At 42.4% G+C, this 16,685-nt stretch overlaps 1 protein-coding gene across 1 annotated transcript; it reads left to right on the top strand.

Moving 5' to 3' along the window:
• The first annotated feature begins 207 nt into the window (after nt 1–207).
• LOC109867560 (cation channel sperm-associated protein 2) lies at nt 208–16,216 on the top strand. Its single transcript, XM_031802180.1, has 15 exons — nt 208–332; nt 492–526; nt 676–859; nt 1,152–1,325; nt 1,655–1,723; nt 2,285–2,322; nt 2,446–2,715; nt 5,758–5,919; nt 11,008–11,132; nt 11,438–11,616; nt 11,920–12,019; nt 12,268–12,294; nt 12,456–12,541; nt 14,378–14,536; nt 16,110–16,216. Exons 2-15 carry the CDS (start codon nt 515–517, stop codon nt 16,139–16,141), a joined length of 1,617 nt encoding a protein of 538 aa, XP_031658040.1. The 5' UTR covers nt 208–332; nt 492–514; the 3' UTR covers nt 16,142–16,216.
• Nucleotides 16,217–16,685: the final 469 nt, after the last annotated feature.

The raw sequence follows: 16,685 nt of genomic DNA, 5'->3' as shown, positions 1-16,685 counted from the left end.
TTCACTACCAATCCCCATTCATCCCCTTTATTTAATTTAAATCGCAAAAATGATACTGATAATATTGATCACAGAGTTCAATTAATCTAAATACAGTACAACGAACGTTATTTGTTGTGGGAAAAATATAAAATCACAGATATTAAAATAGTATGCATTATAATGTTCATTGCTTATTCATTACTATTGATACATTGTGTTTTTCTTTCCAAACAAAAATGGTCTGTGTCAGATGATACAATACTTTTTACATGTATTAATCACTACAGTATTTTGAACTAAGAGCCTGACAGAGTTGATTGATTGATGGAGTACAGACAACGTAATAACAGGTGAGAGATTACGTTGTAGAACGATTCTACTGTTGTGACGTCACACATAGTAAAATACCATTTCGATTTATGACACATTTGTGTTCTGTTGAAGAGAACATTTCAGTCATGTCAAACTGCTTTGGTGAAATCATGTCAAATTTCTTTCGTTTTGCTTAGCTGAACGATATTCATATAGACAAATGGGGACACAGGTAAGTAATAATTTAACAATACTGTTTCATGTTGTGAATTTATGGCTATCCAAATTGTCATATGAATGGCATTCTATTAAAAACTTTACTGTAAATTCAGGGTCTAATCACTGACAACAATTGCCGTAATTTGCATGGTCATTTTCCAGGAGCCCCCCTCCATGGATCTGCCCTCCTACAACAGCCATGATGAGAGGGGCAAGTCAACCAATGAGAAGTTCCTTCCCAGAGCAGAGGTGGTCAGGTCCAAACTCATCCAGAGCTTCTACCTGCTGGACCAGTTACAGGAGGAGCAGAGAGGAAGCCCCAAATACTGCACCAATGATGTTTTAGGTAGCCCACAGGAATGACATAGCTTCCTATTTGGTCTGAATGAAACCGGCCTGAGTTGTTTTGAGAATAGAGGTGTTTGTCTGTGAAGAGATTTGTAGAAGTATGTTTACTTCAGATGATTACACACTTTGGTCCTGCTTGGCCTACACTTTACAATACAGGAATACTGTGATTCTATCGTGTGTATTTGTTTTTAAGAAGGCATTGCTAAATAACAAGGATGCTTATCTCGTGTCTGTCTGTCTGCCTGTCTGTCTGCCTGTCTGCCTGTCTGTGTGTGTGTGTTTGACAGACGAGGAGAACTACACCAGCTTGATGGGGAAGGACACACACCAGCTAGTGCGTTTCGAGATCTCCCCCCAGAGGGGCAGCACCATCACCATGGACCTCCGTCGCCAGGGACGACTGGAGAACCTCCATGCCAACTATCCGCCCTTGAACATGTTTGCCCACTGGATTCTAGAGAGTATCCTTACACCCAGTCCTGAATGGAAAACCAAAGCCTTGGATTTTAGTTGTACCTGTAACTGCAATGACGTAAAGTGATTAACCATATAGATGCAAGCCATTTCAAAACAAACCCTAAACAAACTACCTATATATATATATATGGGGGGGGGGGGGGGGGGGGGGGGTGTTCTACTACAGTGATGTAGTAGAGACTCATGTATTTTTTGTTGTTTGGGTTTTTCATGATTATTCATAGGAACATTACAAGTGAACAAGTGTTGTCTCAGGAAATAGCTTTGTACATATTCCTTTCAAGTGTACTGTTTACTTGACAGAATTCTCCAGGCAAAATATTCATGAATATCATTGTCATCCTCATCATTCTGAACACCATTGTCTTGGAGATACAAGCAGGTAAAAAATATCAAAGTCTCTCATCATATCAAGTCAATGTCAAATAAATCATTAACACTTGTAATGCATTTCATCCCCATATTTCCACAGCCGGGGTGTATGAGCATTGACTGGAATTTTCAATATGACATAAGATGTTTCACTACATAGATTGAATGCCTACTATATTAAACAGTTAATGCACTGAAACGTGCTCTCCTCTCCTTCCCCAAATCGTGTCAGACTGTCATTACTGAGAAAAATGAGTAAAGCGATGCTTTTATCTCGGCAGGCTTTTTATTTGGAAGAAATGGTGGTTTAACTGACCCTGGTCAGTTAGTCGACTGCTCTTCCCTCTCCCAACCTTCAGTCGGCTCAATGAAAGATCAGTCAACTTCTACTAAATATTTTGTTTTAATTTCAACAACTTTCTACTGAGATGTGCTTGCCACCTTGCTTAGGATTAATGTTTTTTTTTAAATCCACTGGGGCTGATTTGCTTAATCCTTTCTTACTGCATCTTTCTGCTACCCTGATTGCGGAATCATTGAAATATTTCGTTATCTTGGGTGCTATTCCTAGGGTTTGGAAGGTTGCCCATGCGCACCATCACAAAGGTGGTAACCCCTCCGACATTAATAACTAACACCCAATCTCTAAACTATTTTGCCTGGCAATAAAACATTTAAAAATGTAATCAACACTGAGCTTAGATCTTTCTTAGCTTCAAAATGTATTCTAAGGTTTGCAAATTACTCATCTTTGCTTTAGCCAACTCATTGACTGTTGTTGGCTGGACAACAAGCAGACCTGGCAACCTGACTATTCTTTCTGTCCAAGAGGTGTTTGACAACATGGACCCCAAGCTGGAGATTGTGAAACTGGTTCTGGAAATGTTGGACTGGAGCATCCTGGCCATCTTCTTCCTGGAGATCGTATTGAAGTGGTTGGACAACTTCTGGAACTTCTGGAAAAGCACCTGGAACATCTTTGATTTTGCTGTCACCATGCTGGTAAGAGAACCAGCAAAGAATTGAATAATGTCTTGTCTCCATGTGAATGTACTGTAGATGTGATGTAGATAGATGCACATAAATAAATGCATACCTATATATATAGAGGCCTATGCATTATGTAGATATACACATACAGTGCCTTCAGAAAGAATTCAAACCCCTTGACATTTTCCACATGTTGTTGTGTTACAGCCTGAATTTAAAATAGATTAAATTGAGATTTTGTGCCTACGCACAATACCCCATCATGTCAAAGTGGAATTATGTTTGTAGACATTTTTACAAATGCATAAAAAATGAAAAGGTGAAATGTCTTGGGTCAATAAGTATTAAAATCCCTTTGCCATGCAAGCCTAAATAAGTTTAGAAGTAAAAATGTGCTTAACAAGTCACATACTCAATCAATCAAATGTATTTATTAATCCCTTTTTACATCAGCCAATGTCAATAAGTGCTATACAGATACACAGCCTAAAACCCCAAAGAGCAAGCAAGGCAGATGTAGAAGCACAGTGGCTTGGAAAAACTCCCTAGAAAGGCAGGAACCTAGGAAGAAACCTAGAGAGGAACCATGCTCTGAGGGGTGTCCAGTCCTCTTATGGCTGTGCCGCGTGGAGATAACAGTACATGACCAAGATGTTCAAACATTCATAGATGACCAGCAGGGTCACAGTGGTTGTAGAGGGTGCAACAGGTCAGCATCTCAGGAGTAAATGCCATTTGGCTTTTCATAGCTGATCATTCAGAGTTAGAGAGAGCAGGTGCACTAGAGAGAAAGTCGAAAACAGCAGGTCCGGGACAAGGTAGCACGTCCGGTGAACAGGTCATTGTTCCATAGCCGCAGGCAGAATAGTTGAGACTGAGGCAGCAGGCCAGGTAGTCCTGAGGCATGGTCCTAGGGCTCAGGTCCTCAGAGAGAAGAGAAAGAGAGAGAGAGAATTAGAGAGAGCATACTTAAATTCACACACGACACCGGATAAGACAGGAGAAATACTCCAGATATAACAGACTGACCCTAGCCCCCCGACACAAACTATTGCAGCATAATTACTGGAGGCTGAGACAGGAGGGGTCAGGAGACACTGTGGCCCCGTCCGACGATACCCCCGGACAGGGCCAACCAGGCAGGATATAATCCCACCCACTTTGCCAAACCACAGCCCCCACACCACTAGAGGAATATCAGACAGGAAGATCATGTCAGAGACTCAACCCACTCAAGTGACGCACTCCTCATAGGGACGTAATTGCACCAGTAAGCCAGTGACAGCAAGGGTGGTTCTTCGCTCCAGTGCCTTTCCGTTCACCTTCACACCCCTGGGCCAGACTACACTCAATCATAGGACCTACTGAAGAGATCTTCAATAAAGACTTAAAGGTCGAGACTGAGTCTGCCTGGCCTGCACCCTATCCTGCTGCCTGGCCTGCACCCTATCCTGCTGCCTGGCCTGCACCCTATCCTGCTGCCTGGCCTGCACCCTATCCTGCTGCCTGGCCTGCACCCTATCCTGCTGCCTGGCCTGCACCCTATCCTGCACCCTGGCCTGCACCCTATCCTGCACCCTGGCCTGCACCCTATCCTGCACCCTGGCCTGCACCCTATCTCATTGTGGAGCTAGAGGAAGTTAGAAGTGGAGCTAGTGGAGTTAGAAGCCATACTAAGTTGCATGGACTCACTGTGGGTAATAGTGTTTAACATGATGTTGGAATGAACACCTCATCCCAGTACCCCACACATATAACGATCTGTAAGGTCCCTCAGTCGAGCAGTGAATTCTAAACACAGATTCAACCACAAACATCAGGAAGGTTTTCCAATGACGAATCAAAAATCTGGGAGGTTTTCCATTGACAAATCAAAGATCAGGAAGGTTTTAAATGCTTCGCAAAGAAGGGGACCTACTGGTTAAAATAAAGAAAGCAGACATTGCATATCGTTTTGAGCATGTTGAAGTTGTGGTTCATCAATATACCCAGTAAGTACAAAGATACAGGCGTCCTTCCTAACTCAGTTGCCAGAGATGAAGGAAACCGCTCTGGGATTTTACCATGAGACCAATGGTGACTTTAAAACAGTAACAGAGTTTAATGACTGGGATAGTAGAAAACTGAGGATGGATCAACAACATTGTAGTTAATCCACAATACTAACCTAATTGACAGAGTGAAAAGAAGGAGGCCTGTACAGAATATAAATATTCAGAAACATCCTGTTTGCAACAAGGCACTAAAGTAATACTGCAAAAATTGTGGCAAAGAAATTCACTTTTTGTCCTGAATACAAAGTGTTATGTTTGGGGCAAATCCAATATAACACATTACTGTGGACCACTCTCCATATTTTCAAGCATAGTGGTGGCTGAATCATGTTATGGGTATGCTTGTAATCGTTAAGGCCTGGGGAGTTTTTCAGAATAAAAAATAAAGCTGAATGGAGCTAAGCACAGGCAAAATCCTAGAGGAACACCTGGTTCAGTCTGCTTTCCACCAGACACGGGGAGATTAATTAATCTTTCAACAAGACAATAACCTAAAACACAAGGCCAAATCTACACTGGAGTTGCAGTGAAAGTTCCTGCGTGGCCAAGTTACAGTTTTGACTTAAAATTGTCTTGAAAATCTATGGCAAGACTTGAAAATGGCCGTCTAGCAATGATCAACAACCAACTTGACTTAGCTTATATCATTTTATATTGTACAATCCAGGCTTGCAAAGCTCTTAGAGACTTACCCAGAAAGACTAATTGCTGCTAAAGGTGATTCTATGTATTGACTCAGGGGTGTTGATACTTATGTAAATGATATATTTCTGTATTTCATTCTAGATAAATGTGCAACAATTTCTAAAAACGTGTTTTAACTTTGTCATGATGGGGTATTTTGTGTGGTGAGAAAAAATTAGATATTTAATCAATTTTGAATTCAGGCTTTAACACAACAAGTGGAATCCGTGAATGGATGTGAATACTTTCTGAAGGCCCTGTACATACAAGTCCAAATCCCACTTACAGTACTCAGGTTACCTCTCTCCTCCCCCAGTCTGTTATACCAGAGATCGTGAAGGTCTTCAAAGGGGTGGACACTGGCGACCTGGAGATTGTGGCACTCCTAAAGAAGTTCCGTATCCTCCGTTCCCTGAAAATTATCTCCAAATTCAGGCAGATCCGCCTGATCGTGTTGGCCATCTCCAAAGCTTTCAAGGTATAGAAATACAGTATAATTGTTTATTCCATGTCTATGGATCCAACAGTTTTACACTCCCACTGCATTGGTGTCAGCATTTATTGTGCAGTTAGAGACTGAGGGATACAGACTTTGTTTTTCTCGCAAAGGTTGGCATTGATCAATTGGAACGTGACAGGAAAGCGCGAGTATCTCCACGTACAGCTCAGCGCATGCGTACACTCAACTTCTTGATCAATTGTATTGCAAGCACTTATTGTTATTTTGTGGGAAATGTGAGGCACAGGAAATATAAAAAATAGTAGACTAATAAAAGCATTAAAAGGTAGACCTAATGATAAAACATGCATTTGCTGTAAGTATATCGCATAGCAGCAATTAGCCTAATATGTTTATTTTACTTGTATTATATAGGCCCTAAATCATAATCGTATTGCAGGGCATCTCTCCTTTCTGACATGACTGGTTTATTTCCTCTACACAACAAATGACGCTAACATTTATCCATCTCTCATTCAATAGCCTGAGTATGCTCGAAAGTAATTAGTAGCCTACTTAAAATAATTGTGTGATAAGAGAGCGACATCATGGCCTGTAATCTCAGAGTTTATCCCAAGGCTGGATATTATACCAAGGCTGTATAATTTATTTTGAAATGGTTCAAAATGGCAATCAATCCTCCAGAATGCGCGGCCAGTATTTGGCACTCGCTATAGATGGCATGCATTTTTTATTTGAAAAAGTCACTGCAAAGGATTTAAACACTGCTCATGGCCCAGTTCCAGCATGTCCAAATTGTACAGCAAATTAGATCGTTTTTGTCAACACAAAAGGTGAATGGATGACGTTTTTCAGGCGGGTATGTGTCTGATTTATCAATGAAAACATGCGTATATGTTGTGTGTGACAGTTTGATGAATCCCAATAATTTGTTGTGCACTTAAATCCTAGAATCTCCACGTACGCCAGATTTTAGTGAGACATTTACACTGGTTTGTAAATGAGGCCCCAGGCAGGTAACATGGTCAACTTCTAGCCATACTATTATCACATATGACTGCCAAGCACTTCTGGATATCAGATTGACAGTTACTAACCTCGATTTCAACTTCAAATACGACTTCAACTCAGACTCAGCTGTTCCACTGCTCATACTGGACCATATTTCTTTGTTCCATGGGCTACCAAAACGCTGCGGGCGTAAACGCGGGAGACGAGGTGGAGTGCTGGTGAAATTGAGGCAAAGAGAAAACTGAAAGGCGTTCCGGTCTGTTCTATTGGCAAATTTCTAGGCACTCGAGAATAAGATGGATGAGCTTCGTTCCAGAGTCTCCTATTATAGAGACTTGAAGAAGCTGCAATGTTATATGTCTTACTGAAATATCACATTTACATAAGTATTCAGACCCTTTATTCAGTACTTTGTTGAAACATCTCTGGCAGCGATTACAATCTTCTTGGGTATGATGCTACAAGTGTGGCACTGTATTTGGGGAGTTTCTCCCATTCTTCTCTGCAGATCCTCTCAAGCTCTGTCAGGTTGGATGGGGAGCGTCACTGCTCAGCTATTTTCAGGGATGTTCGATCTGGTTCAAGTCCGGGCTCTGGCTGGGACACTCAATGACTTTCAGAGAATTGTCCCTAAAGCCACTCCTGCGTTGTCTTGGCTGTGTGCTTAGGGTCGTTGTCCTGTTGGAAGGTGAACCTTCGCCCCAGTCCAAGGTCCTGAGTGCTCTGGAGCAGGTTTTCATCAAGGATATCTCTGTACTTTGCTCCATTCAACTTTCCCTCGATCCTGACTAGTCTCCCAGTCCCTGCCACTAAAAAACATCCCCCACTCTAGGGATGGTACCAGGTTTCCTCCAGATGTGACACTAGGCATTCAGTCCAAAGAGTTGAATCTTGGTTTCACCAGATCAGAGAATCTTGTTTCTCATGGTCTGAGAGTTCTTCAAGTACCTTTTGGAAAACTCCAAGCGGGCTGTCATGTCCCTTTTACTGAGGAGTGGCTTCTGTCTGGCCACTCTGCCATAAATGCCTCATTGGTGGAGTGCTGCAGAGATGGTTGTCCCTCTGAAAGGTTCTCCCATCTCCACAGAGGAACTCTATAGCTCTGTTTGAGTGACCATCGGGTTCTTGGTCACCTCCCTGACCAAGGCCCTTCTCCCCCGATTGCTCAGTTTGACCAGCCGGCCAACTCTAAGAAGAGTCTTGGTGGTTCCAAACTTCTTTAATTGAAGAATGATGGAGGTCACTGTGCCCTTGGGGATCTTCAATGCTACAGAAATGTCTTGGTACCCTTCCCCAGAGATGTGTCTTGACACAATCCCATGTCATGGAGCTCTACGTACAATTCCTTCGACCTCATGGCTTGGTTTTTGCTCTGACATGCACTGTCAACTGTGGGACCTTGTATAGAAAGGTGTGTGCCTTTCCAAATTAATTGATGACAGGTGGACTCCAATCAAGTTGTAGTAACATCGCAAGGATGATCAATGGAAACAGGATGCACATGAGCTCAATTGAGTCTCGTAGCAAAGGGTCCGAATACTTATTTAAATAAGGTATCTGTTTTTTATTTGTAATACATTTGCAAAAAAATTCGAAAAAACTATTTTTTCTTTGTCATTATGGGATATTGTGTGTAGATTGATGAGCAATACAATGAATTTAATCAATTTTATAAGAAGGCTGTAACGTTACAAAATGTGGAAAAAGTCAAGGGGTTTGAATACTTTCCGAATGCACTGCACATACACACTCTATAACTAGTGCACTGAGAGTCGGGAAGCAAGTTCATGGAGTGAGTGTTTCAATAAATAAAACGCAACTAAATACAAAACAAGAAACACAAACAAGGCACCGACATGACACTGGAACAGAAACAATAATGCCCGGGGAAGGAACCAAATGGAGTGACATATGTAGGGAAGGTAATCAGGGAAGTGATGGAGTCCAGGTGAGTCTGATGACGCGCAGGTGCACGTAATGATGGTGACAGGTATGCGCCATAACGAGCAGCCTGGTGACCTAAAGGCTGGAGAGGGAGCACACACTACACTGTCTCTCCCACACATTCACATACACTACACACGGATACCAACACAACATACTCACACACTCTTTATTTTACTCCTATTATTATCTATCCGGATGCCTAGCCTCTTTACCCTGCCTTTATGTACATACACTATATATACAAAATGTGGACACCCCTTGAAATGAGTGAATTTGGCTATTTCATTCACACTCGTTGCTAACAGGAGTATAAAATCGAGCACACAACCATGCAATTTCCATAGACAATCATTTGCAGTAGAATGGCCTTTCTGAAAAGCTCAGTGACTTTAAAACGTGGCACCATCATAGGATGCCACCTTTCCAACAAGTAAGTTCGTCAAATTTCTTCCCTGCCAGAGCTGTCCCGGTTAACTGCAAGTGCTGTTATTGTGAAGTGGAAACGTCTAGGAGCAACAACAGCTCAGCAGCAAAGTGGTAGGCCACACAAGCTCACAGAACAGAACCCCCGAGTGCTGAAACACGTAACGCGTAAAACTTATCTGTCCTCGGTTGCAGCACTCACTACCAAGATCCAAACTGCTTCTGGAAGCAATGTCAGCACAAGAACTGTTCGTCGGGAGCTTCATGAAATGGGTTTCCATGGCCGAGTAGCTCAATGCCAAGTGTCGGCTGGAGTGGCATAAAGTTTGCCGTCATTGGACTCTGGAGCAGTGGAAATGCGTTCTGTGGAGTGATTAATCACGCTTCACCATCTGGCAGTCCGACAGACAAATCTGTGTTTGGCAGATGCCAGGAGAACGCTACCTGCCCCAATGCATAGTGCCAACTATACAGTTTGGTGGTGGTGGAGTAATAGTCTGGGGCTGTTTTTCATGGTTCGGGCCAGGCCCCTTAGTTCCACTGAAGGGAATCTTAACACTACAGTATACAATAACGTTCTAGACAATTCTGTACTCCCAACTTTGTGGCAACAGTTTGGGGAAGGCCCTTTTCTGTTTCAGCGTGACAATGCCCTGTATACGAAGCAAGGTCCATACAGAAATGGTTTGTCGAGATCGGTGGGGAAGAACTTGACTGGCCTGCACAGAGCCCTGACCTCAACCCCATCGAACACCTTTGGGATGAATTAGAACACCGACTGCGAGCCAGGCCCAATCACCCAACATCAGTGCCCGACCTCACTAATGCTCTTGTGGCTGAATGGAAGCAAGTCCCTGCAGCAATGTTCCAACATCTAGTGGAAAGCCTTCCCAGAATAGTGGAGGCTGTTATAGCAGCAAATGGGGGACCAACTACACACTGAGACAATCACAGTGCAGGTGCATTTATACGGATACTTGATTACACACAGGTGGATTGTATTTATCATCATTAGTCATTTAGGTCAACATTGGATCATTCAGAGATCCTCACTGAACTTCTGGAGAGAGTTTGCTGCACTGAAAGTAAAGGGGCTGAATAATTTTACACGCCCAGTTTTTCAGTTTTTGATTTGTTAAAAAAGTTTGAAATATCCAATAAATGTCGTTCCACTTCATGATTGTGTCCCACTTGTTGTTGATTCTTCACAAAAAAATACAGTTTTATATCTTTATGTTTGAAGCCTGAAATGTGGCAAAAGGTCGCAAAGTTCAAGGGGGCCGAATACTTTCGCAAGGCACTGTATTAATGCCCATGATTTTAGAATGATATGTTTGACGAGCAGATGTCCACATACTTTTGGTCATGCAGTGTATTTACCTCAAATAATTCATACTTCTGCACATTAATCTGGTACTGGTACTTCCTGTATATAGCGCCATTCTTGTGTATTTTATTTTATTCCTCGTGTTTGTTACTATTTTATTTTGTATTATTATTTTTAAAGGTTCGTAAGCAAGCATTTCACTGTAAAGTCTATACCAGTTGTATTCGGCGAATGTAATACATGTGATTTGATTAGTCCTACCTGTATACATGTGTGGTCCTTTTGTAACCTCATGGAACATAGAAATGGTCCCACTGTTATGAAGAGCCTCTATTGTATTCTTCTCTATTCTATTCTATTCTACTGAAGGATGACAAAATATCTCTGTGTGTTTACAGGCTATGACCTTCATATTCTTACTGCTGCTGGTGTTTGCTTATATCTTCGCTGTGGTTGGAGTCATCCTGTTCGAGAGTTACACTCGCTCTAACATCGAGGGCCTGGTCTACAATATGAACTTTAAGTGTGTGACATTTGCTCTTACTATGAAAGCCTGATTTCTTTGGAAGTATTTACCAGTAGTATTTCTCTCATTCTCAGTTATGATAAGATAATATTAATGTGAACAGTGGTCATTGAGAAACATCACATTTTCCTAAATCTCACATATTTTAAGAGGGCTAGAATGGGTAACACTTGATATTACACTACAGATACGGTTAGAGTCCAACCAGTCAGAATCCATTTCCGTTCAGGAACTAAACCTACAGCCATGTTACATCTTTGAAGATTTTTGACACGTTTTCATGAACCTTCATCACCTCCCAGAGATATCTACAACTCCTTCATCACCCTCTTCATCCTCTTCACCATGGATCACTGGTACGCTCTGCTCGCCGACACCCGCAAAGTTCCAGAACTGGACAAAGCCATATGTGGCTTATACATCATCCTCTGGCTCCTCATAGGCTCCTTCGTATTCCGCAATATCTTTGTGGGTATTATGGGTAGGTACTTCCCCCGCAATGCTTTGATAAAGCGCATCCATTTAGCTATTTCATTTTCTTTTTTTCTTTTTCTCAGACTTGACTGTTTGTGGGTCTTTTATCTAGATATTTCACATTAAAATGGAAATTTTAAAAGTTCTCTAACTTTGAAGGCCAGCTGGATATAAAACGGTTTTATATCATACTGTTCCAATGTCCATACTACTTGCATAAATACTACTGGGCATGCAGTCTACGTGGTATACTAATGTGATAATGCTCCGATTTTTTACCTAATTGTCTGTTTCCTTTTTGTCCGTCCAGTGAATAACTTCCAGGCCATCCGGAGTGACCTCTCTAAAGAGGTACAGCAGATTGAGATCCAGGCCAAAGCTGATCTCTTTAAAGCTGAGATCATAAACAGGTGAGTGTGGAGATGTTCTATTGGATTCTTCAGACCGGTGTGATTGGCTAATAAGATGTAGCGTTACAGTAAAGAAATGAAACAGTATTATCTTTTGTCAAGATAGAATGTCTTTGATGTTCACCATTACTTTCTGGGCTAATAAGTGAGAAACTAACCAATATATTACCTTTGTTTAGATAAAATATGTTGTCATTGAAATGTCTTTTGACAAATACCGTGAAAAATTTATGTTTTTCTTTTTGTAGGAGGATAAGTCATTCGAAATTTGCCGGGTAAGGCAGTTTCTTATAACCTTTAATGTGCGTTCTCGTCCCTGTCAAATCGTAAAATGTATAAAACAATTTGATGTCAACACAATTTAATTAATTTCATTTAAATTCACAATTGCAAAAAAAGTTCAGGTTAGGTCTAATATATTCAAATATACATTTAGGCTGAGCAAAGTGGCAGAGGATGGTGAAGAGTCATTTTCCACTGAGGATCTACTACAGTTTACAAGATCTAATATTCCAGAAAAAGGTGGGTGTCTGTTGAAAGATGCGGACCAAGGTGCAGCGTACATATTACTTTATTAAAGAATGACGCCAACAAAACAATAAACCATACAAAACAAACCGTGCCGCTAAAGGCAATAGTGCCAGCAAACAAAGACAACTTGCCACAAACACAGGTGGGAAAAAGGGCTACCTAAGTATGGTTCCCAATCAGAGACAACGATAGACAGCTGTCCCTGATTGAGAACCATACCTAGCCAAAACATAGAAATAGAAAATCATAGAAACACAAAACATAGAGTGCCCACCCCAACTCACGCCCTGACCAAACCAAAATAGAGACATAAAAGGATCTCTAAGGTCAGGGCGTGACAGTGGGTTCTTTTCAAACCTAACCACCATTGGGACACCGTAATAAACTCATCATACTTTGAATAGGGACCATTTCTTTGCGATCCTACAATGAGACAAAAGAGCTATTTATTTTGTCACAGAACAAAGAACATTCTAAGAACCCTATGTTTCTTAGAGCTGAGAGGTTAGAGGTCGTCCTATGGTTATTTTTGCATACAACCTCCCCACAGCGTTTTGTGAATGGTGCAGGATAGTTGCTTGGCTTTGGAACATCCTCAGCACATTTAAGGAACTTGACAAAGAAAACTTTATTTCATTCCTTTAACAGAACGATTCCTAAAAGTTAACACATGGTTACATTTAGATAATATTTGAAGAACGTTCTCTAAATGGTTTGACATTTGGGAATGTTCTCAAATTGTTCAGACAATGTTAAGAAACAACGGTCTTCTGTGGGAATTTCAGTACAGAACATTCTGCACAAGTTCCCATGTGGTTCTATTTAATGCAATATTTTGACTACATTCTGGGAACATTCTCAAAAACGGTGTAACTTAAGCCATTTTCTCAGAACTTTCCGAGAATGTATGGTTCTCTTTTATGTCCGTTCTTGGTAATATTCTGGGAATGTTGTAAAAAAAAAAAAAGGAATTCTAAATGTTACGAAAAACATTACCATCAATAAGCTCTAAATTCTGTTCTCAGAACATGAAGAAAACTTTCCAGAAATAACACAGAAACTTAAGTAACTTTCAGAGAGCGCTCTAAGAATGTTATTTACATATACATTACATTCTCAGCATCAACAAAACTCTCTCATCCTCCAGCTTGTTAAGTGTGTGCAAGATCACACCTACTGTGATTGTTGGCAAACTTTCACTAATAACTTAACAAAACTTTCATAACATTTAGAGAATGTTCTCAGAATGTTATTTAATTACCTTCAAATAAACTACCATTTCCATTCTCAGAGAGTTAATAAGACCTCCCAGAAACTCGAGTGAAATGTTCTCAGAATCTCAACCAAATAAATAAATGTTCCCATAACAGTCCGGAATGTTTTGTTTTGTTCGAAGAATGTTTTTTTTTTAAACGTTCAGTTTTACCTGTCAGGAAACTTAGGGTTCTGTTCCTGGAAACCAATCTGAAACCAAAAACACACATTCCCACAACTTTCAAGGAACCAAATGTGTCATAATGTTGGCGATACCCACTAAATCATAGGGAGTATATTTGGAGTGTGTGATGATATTTGGTACAGTACATCAATTCTGTTAAGAATTACAATGAACATATCAACATGCCCTGGACACTGAGATCTCATTACTATGATGCACTCTAAAAGAGTAGTCTGGGCCATCTGGGCCATCATAAAGGCACCAAACATAAAACAAACTGAAACAGAGAGGGTATCCCTGGACTCGTTTTCTGCTGCAAACAGTTTTACAGCATTTTTCTGTTTCATGCCCTAATGAACTGGTTTCCTCGTATTACCCCTCTCTGTTAGACTGGGAGTCGTACGTGGAGGAGAATATGAAGGTGATGCAGGAGCAGGAGGAGGACGAGAAGGTCACCTGGCCCCGGGATTCCCTTTTCAGGTACTTTGAGCTGCTGGAGGTTCTCCAGCACAACCTGGACGAGAGGAAGAGGCTGCAGAACTTAGCAGGTAAGGAATCACATGGGGGAGGAGCAGGAGTAGTAGTAGTAGTAGTAGTAGTAGTAGTCGTCGTCCCCTCCAGGACTGTATTTAGATGGCAAAGAGACTAAAAGGTTTTGCAAGGGGGTGGGGGCCCCCCAACCAAATCTCTCATAGGGCCCCCAAAAGGCTAGAGGTGGCACTGAGTGCTGATGAAGGAGATTGTGGTGGATTAATTTCTGATTTACCAAATGAGGAGAGAGAGACAAACTTCACACACCAGTCAGAGTAATACTTAAACTACATCTTTAATAATAATTAAGCTTTGCAATAGCATTTGACTTTCAACAATTCGCTATTTCTAATGTTTTCTCTCTCGCTCCGTCCCTCTCCCTACTCTCTCTGTCTCTCTCCCTCTCCCTACTCTCTCTGTCCCTCTCCCTACTCTCTCTGTCCCTCTCCCTACTCTCTCTGTCCCTCTCCCTACTCTCTCTGTCCCTCTCCCTACTCTCTCTGTCCCTCTCCCTACTCTCTCTGTCCCTCTCCCTACTCTCTCTGTCCCTCTCCCTACTCTCTCTCTCTCTGCCCCTCTCTCTACTCTCTCTGTCCCTCTCCCTCTGTCCCTATCCCTACTCTCTCTGTCCCTCTCCCTACTCTCTCTCTCTCTGCCCCTCTCTCTACTCTCTCTGTCCCTCTCCCTCTGTCCCTATCCCTACTCCCTCTGTCCCTATCCCTACTCTCTCTGTCCCTCTCCCTACTCTCTCTGTCCCTCTCCCTACTCTCTCTGTCCCTCTCCCTACTCTCTCTCTCTCTGCCCCTCTCTCTACTCTCTCTGTCCCTCTCCCTCTGTCCCTATCCCTACTCTCTCTGTCCCTCTCCCTACTCTCTCTGTCCCTCTCCCTCTGTCCCTATCCCTACTCTCTCTGTCTCCCTCTCTCTGTCCCTCTCCCTACTCTCTCTGTCTCTCTCTCTGTCCCTCTCCCTACTCTCTCTGTCTCTCTCGCTCTGTCCCTCTCACTACTCTCTCTGTCTCTCTCTCTCTGTCCCTCTCACTACTCTCTCTGTCTCTCTCTCTCTGTCCCTCTCCCTACTCTCTCTGTCTCTCTCTCTCTGTCCCTCTCCCTACTCTCTCGGTCTCTCTCTCTCTGTCCCTCTCCCTACTCTCTCTGTCTCTCTCTCTGTCCCTCTCCCTACTCTCTCTGTCCCTCTCCCTACTCTCTCTGTCTCTCTCGCTCTGTCCCTCTCCCTACTCTCTCTGTCCCTCTCCCTACTCTCTCTGTCTCTCTCCCTCTGTCCCTCTCCCTACTCTCTCTGTCCCTCTCCCTACTCTCTCTGTCCCTCTCCCTACTCTCTCTGTCCCTCTCCCTACTCTCTCTGTCTCTCTCCCTACTCTCTCTGTCTCTCTCTCTCTCTGTCCCTCTCCCTACTCTCTCTGTCTCTCTCTCTCTGTCTCTCTCCCTACTCTCTCTGTCCCTCACCCTACTCTCTCTGTCCCTCTCCCTACTCTCTCTGTCCCTCTCCCTACTCTCTCTGTCCCTCTCCCTACTCTCTCTGTCTCTCTCTCTCTGTCCCTCTCCCTACTCTCTCTGTCTCTCTGACACAGTCCAGGCGTTGCTAAACCTGCACGACTCATAGGACCCCACATCGACATCTATTCAGAAGAGACACCATATTTTGAAGAAAATAAAACATGTTTTTTTCTTCCCAGTATTGTCAGTGTCCATGTTCAATTAGTCATCTAGTTCACCCTTGAGAACTAAAGCTGATGTGGAGGGCAGAGAGAGCCAACGATAGCCTGGTTAAACCATACTGAATGCTGCGCACACCGTTGTTTTACTTCACCTCAGTTTGGATGCCAGGCTAAGGCAATGAGGTAAAATATATTTATTCCTAGTAGTAGTCAACCTGAATGGTCTCACAGTTCCACCCAATATGTAATAGGGGGCACTCTTACACAGTGTCACTGAGCCCCCTGGGAGGTCATGGACCGTGTCCACCACAGTTCTCCTTAAGATTATTCCCTGCCATCTTAGATTGACATGTGACATCCTAGACAGATCAAGGTTACATTGGTACTGTCCTATGCAATAGCTGGTGGACAATAACAATGGGGTTTTATTTAAATAAAAGAAGGCTACATTAAGTTCTCTCACTTTTGAGAAGGAGCCACGGGTGGAAT

Source organism: Oncorhynchus kisutch, linkage group LG22 (genome assembly GCF_002021735.2).
Source record: "Oncorhynchus kisutch isolate 150728-3 linkage group LG22, Okis_V2, whole genome shotgun sequence".
In the NCBI taxonomy this organism is placed as follows: Eukaryota; Metazoa; Chordata; class Actinopteri; order Salmoniformes; family Salmonidae; genus Oncorhynchus; species Oncorhynchus kisutch.
The sequence above is the reverse complement of the archived record's forward strand: the minus strand, read 5'-3'. Positions and strand labels throughout refer to the sequence as shown.

What these genes read in the sequence shown, in the direction of transcription:
- LOC109867560 (XM_031802180.1), top strand. An exon ending in GTCTACAATATGAACTTTAA is followed by an intron (nt 11,133 to 11,437) that starts GTGTGTGACATT and finishes ATCACCTCCCAG; the next exon opens with AGATATCTACAACTCCTTCA. An exon ending in AGTCATTCGAAATTTGCCGG is followed by an intron (nt 12,295 to 12,455) that starts GTAAGGCAGTTT and finishes ATATACATTTAG; the next exon opens with GCTGAGCAAAGTGGCAGAGG.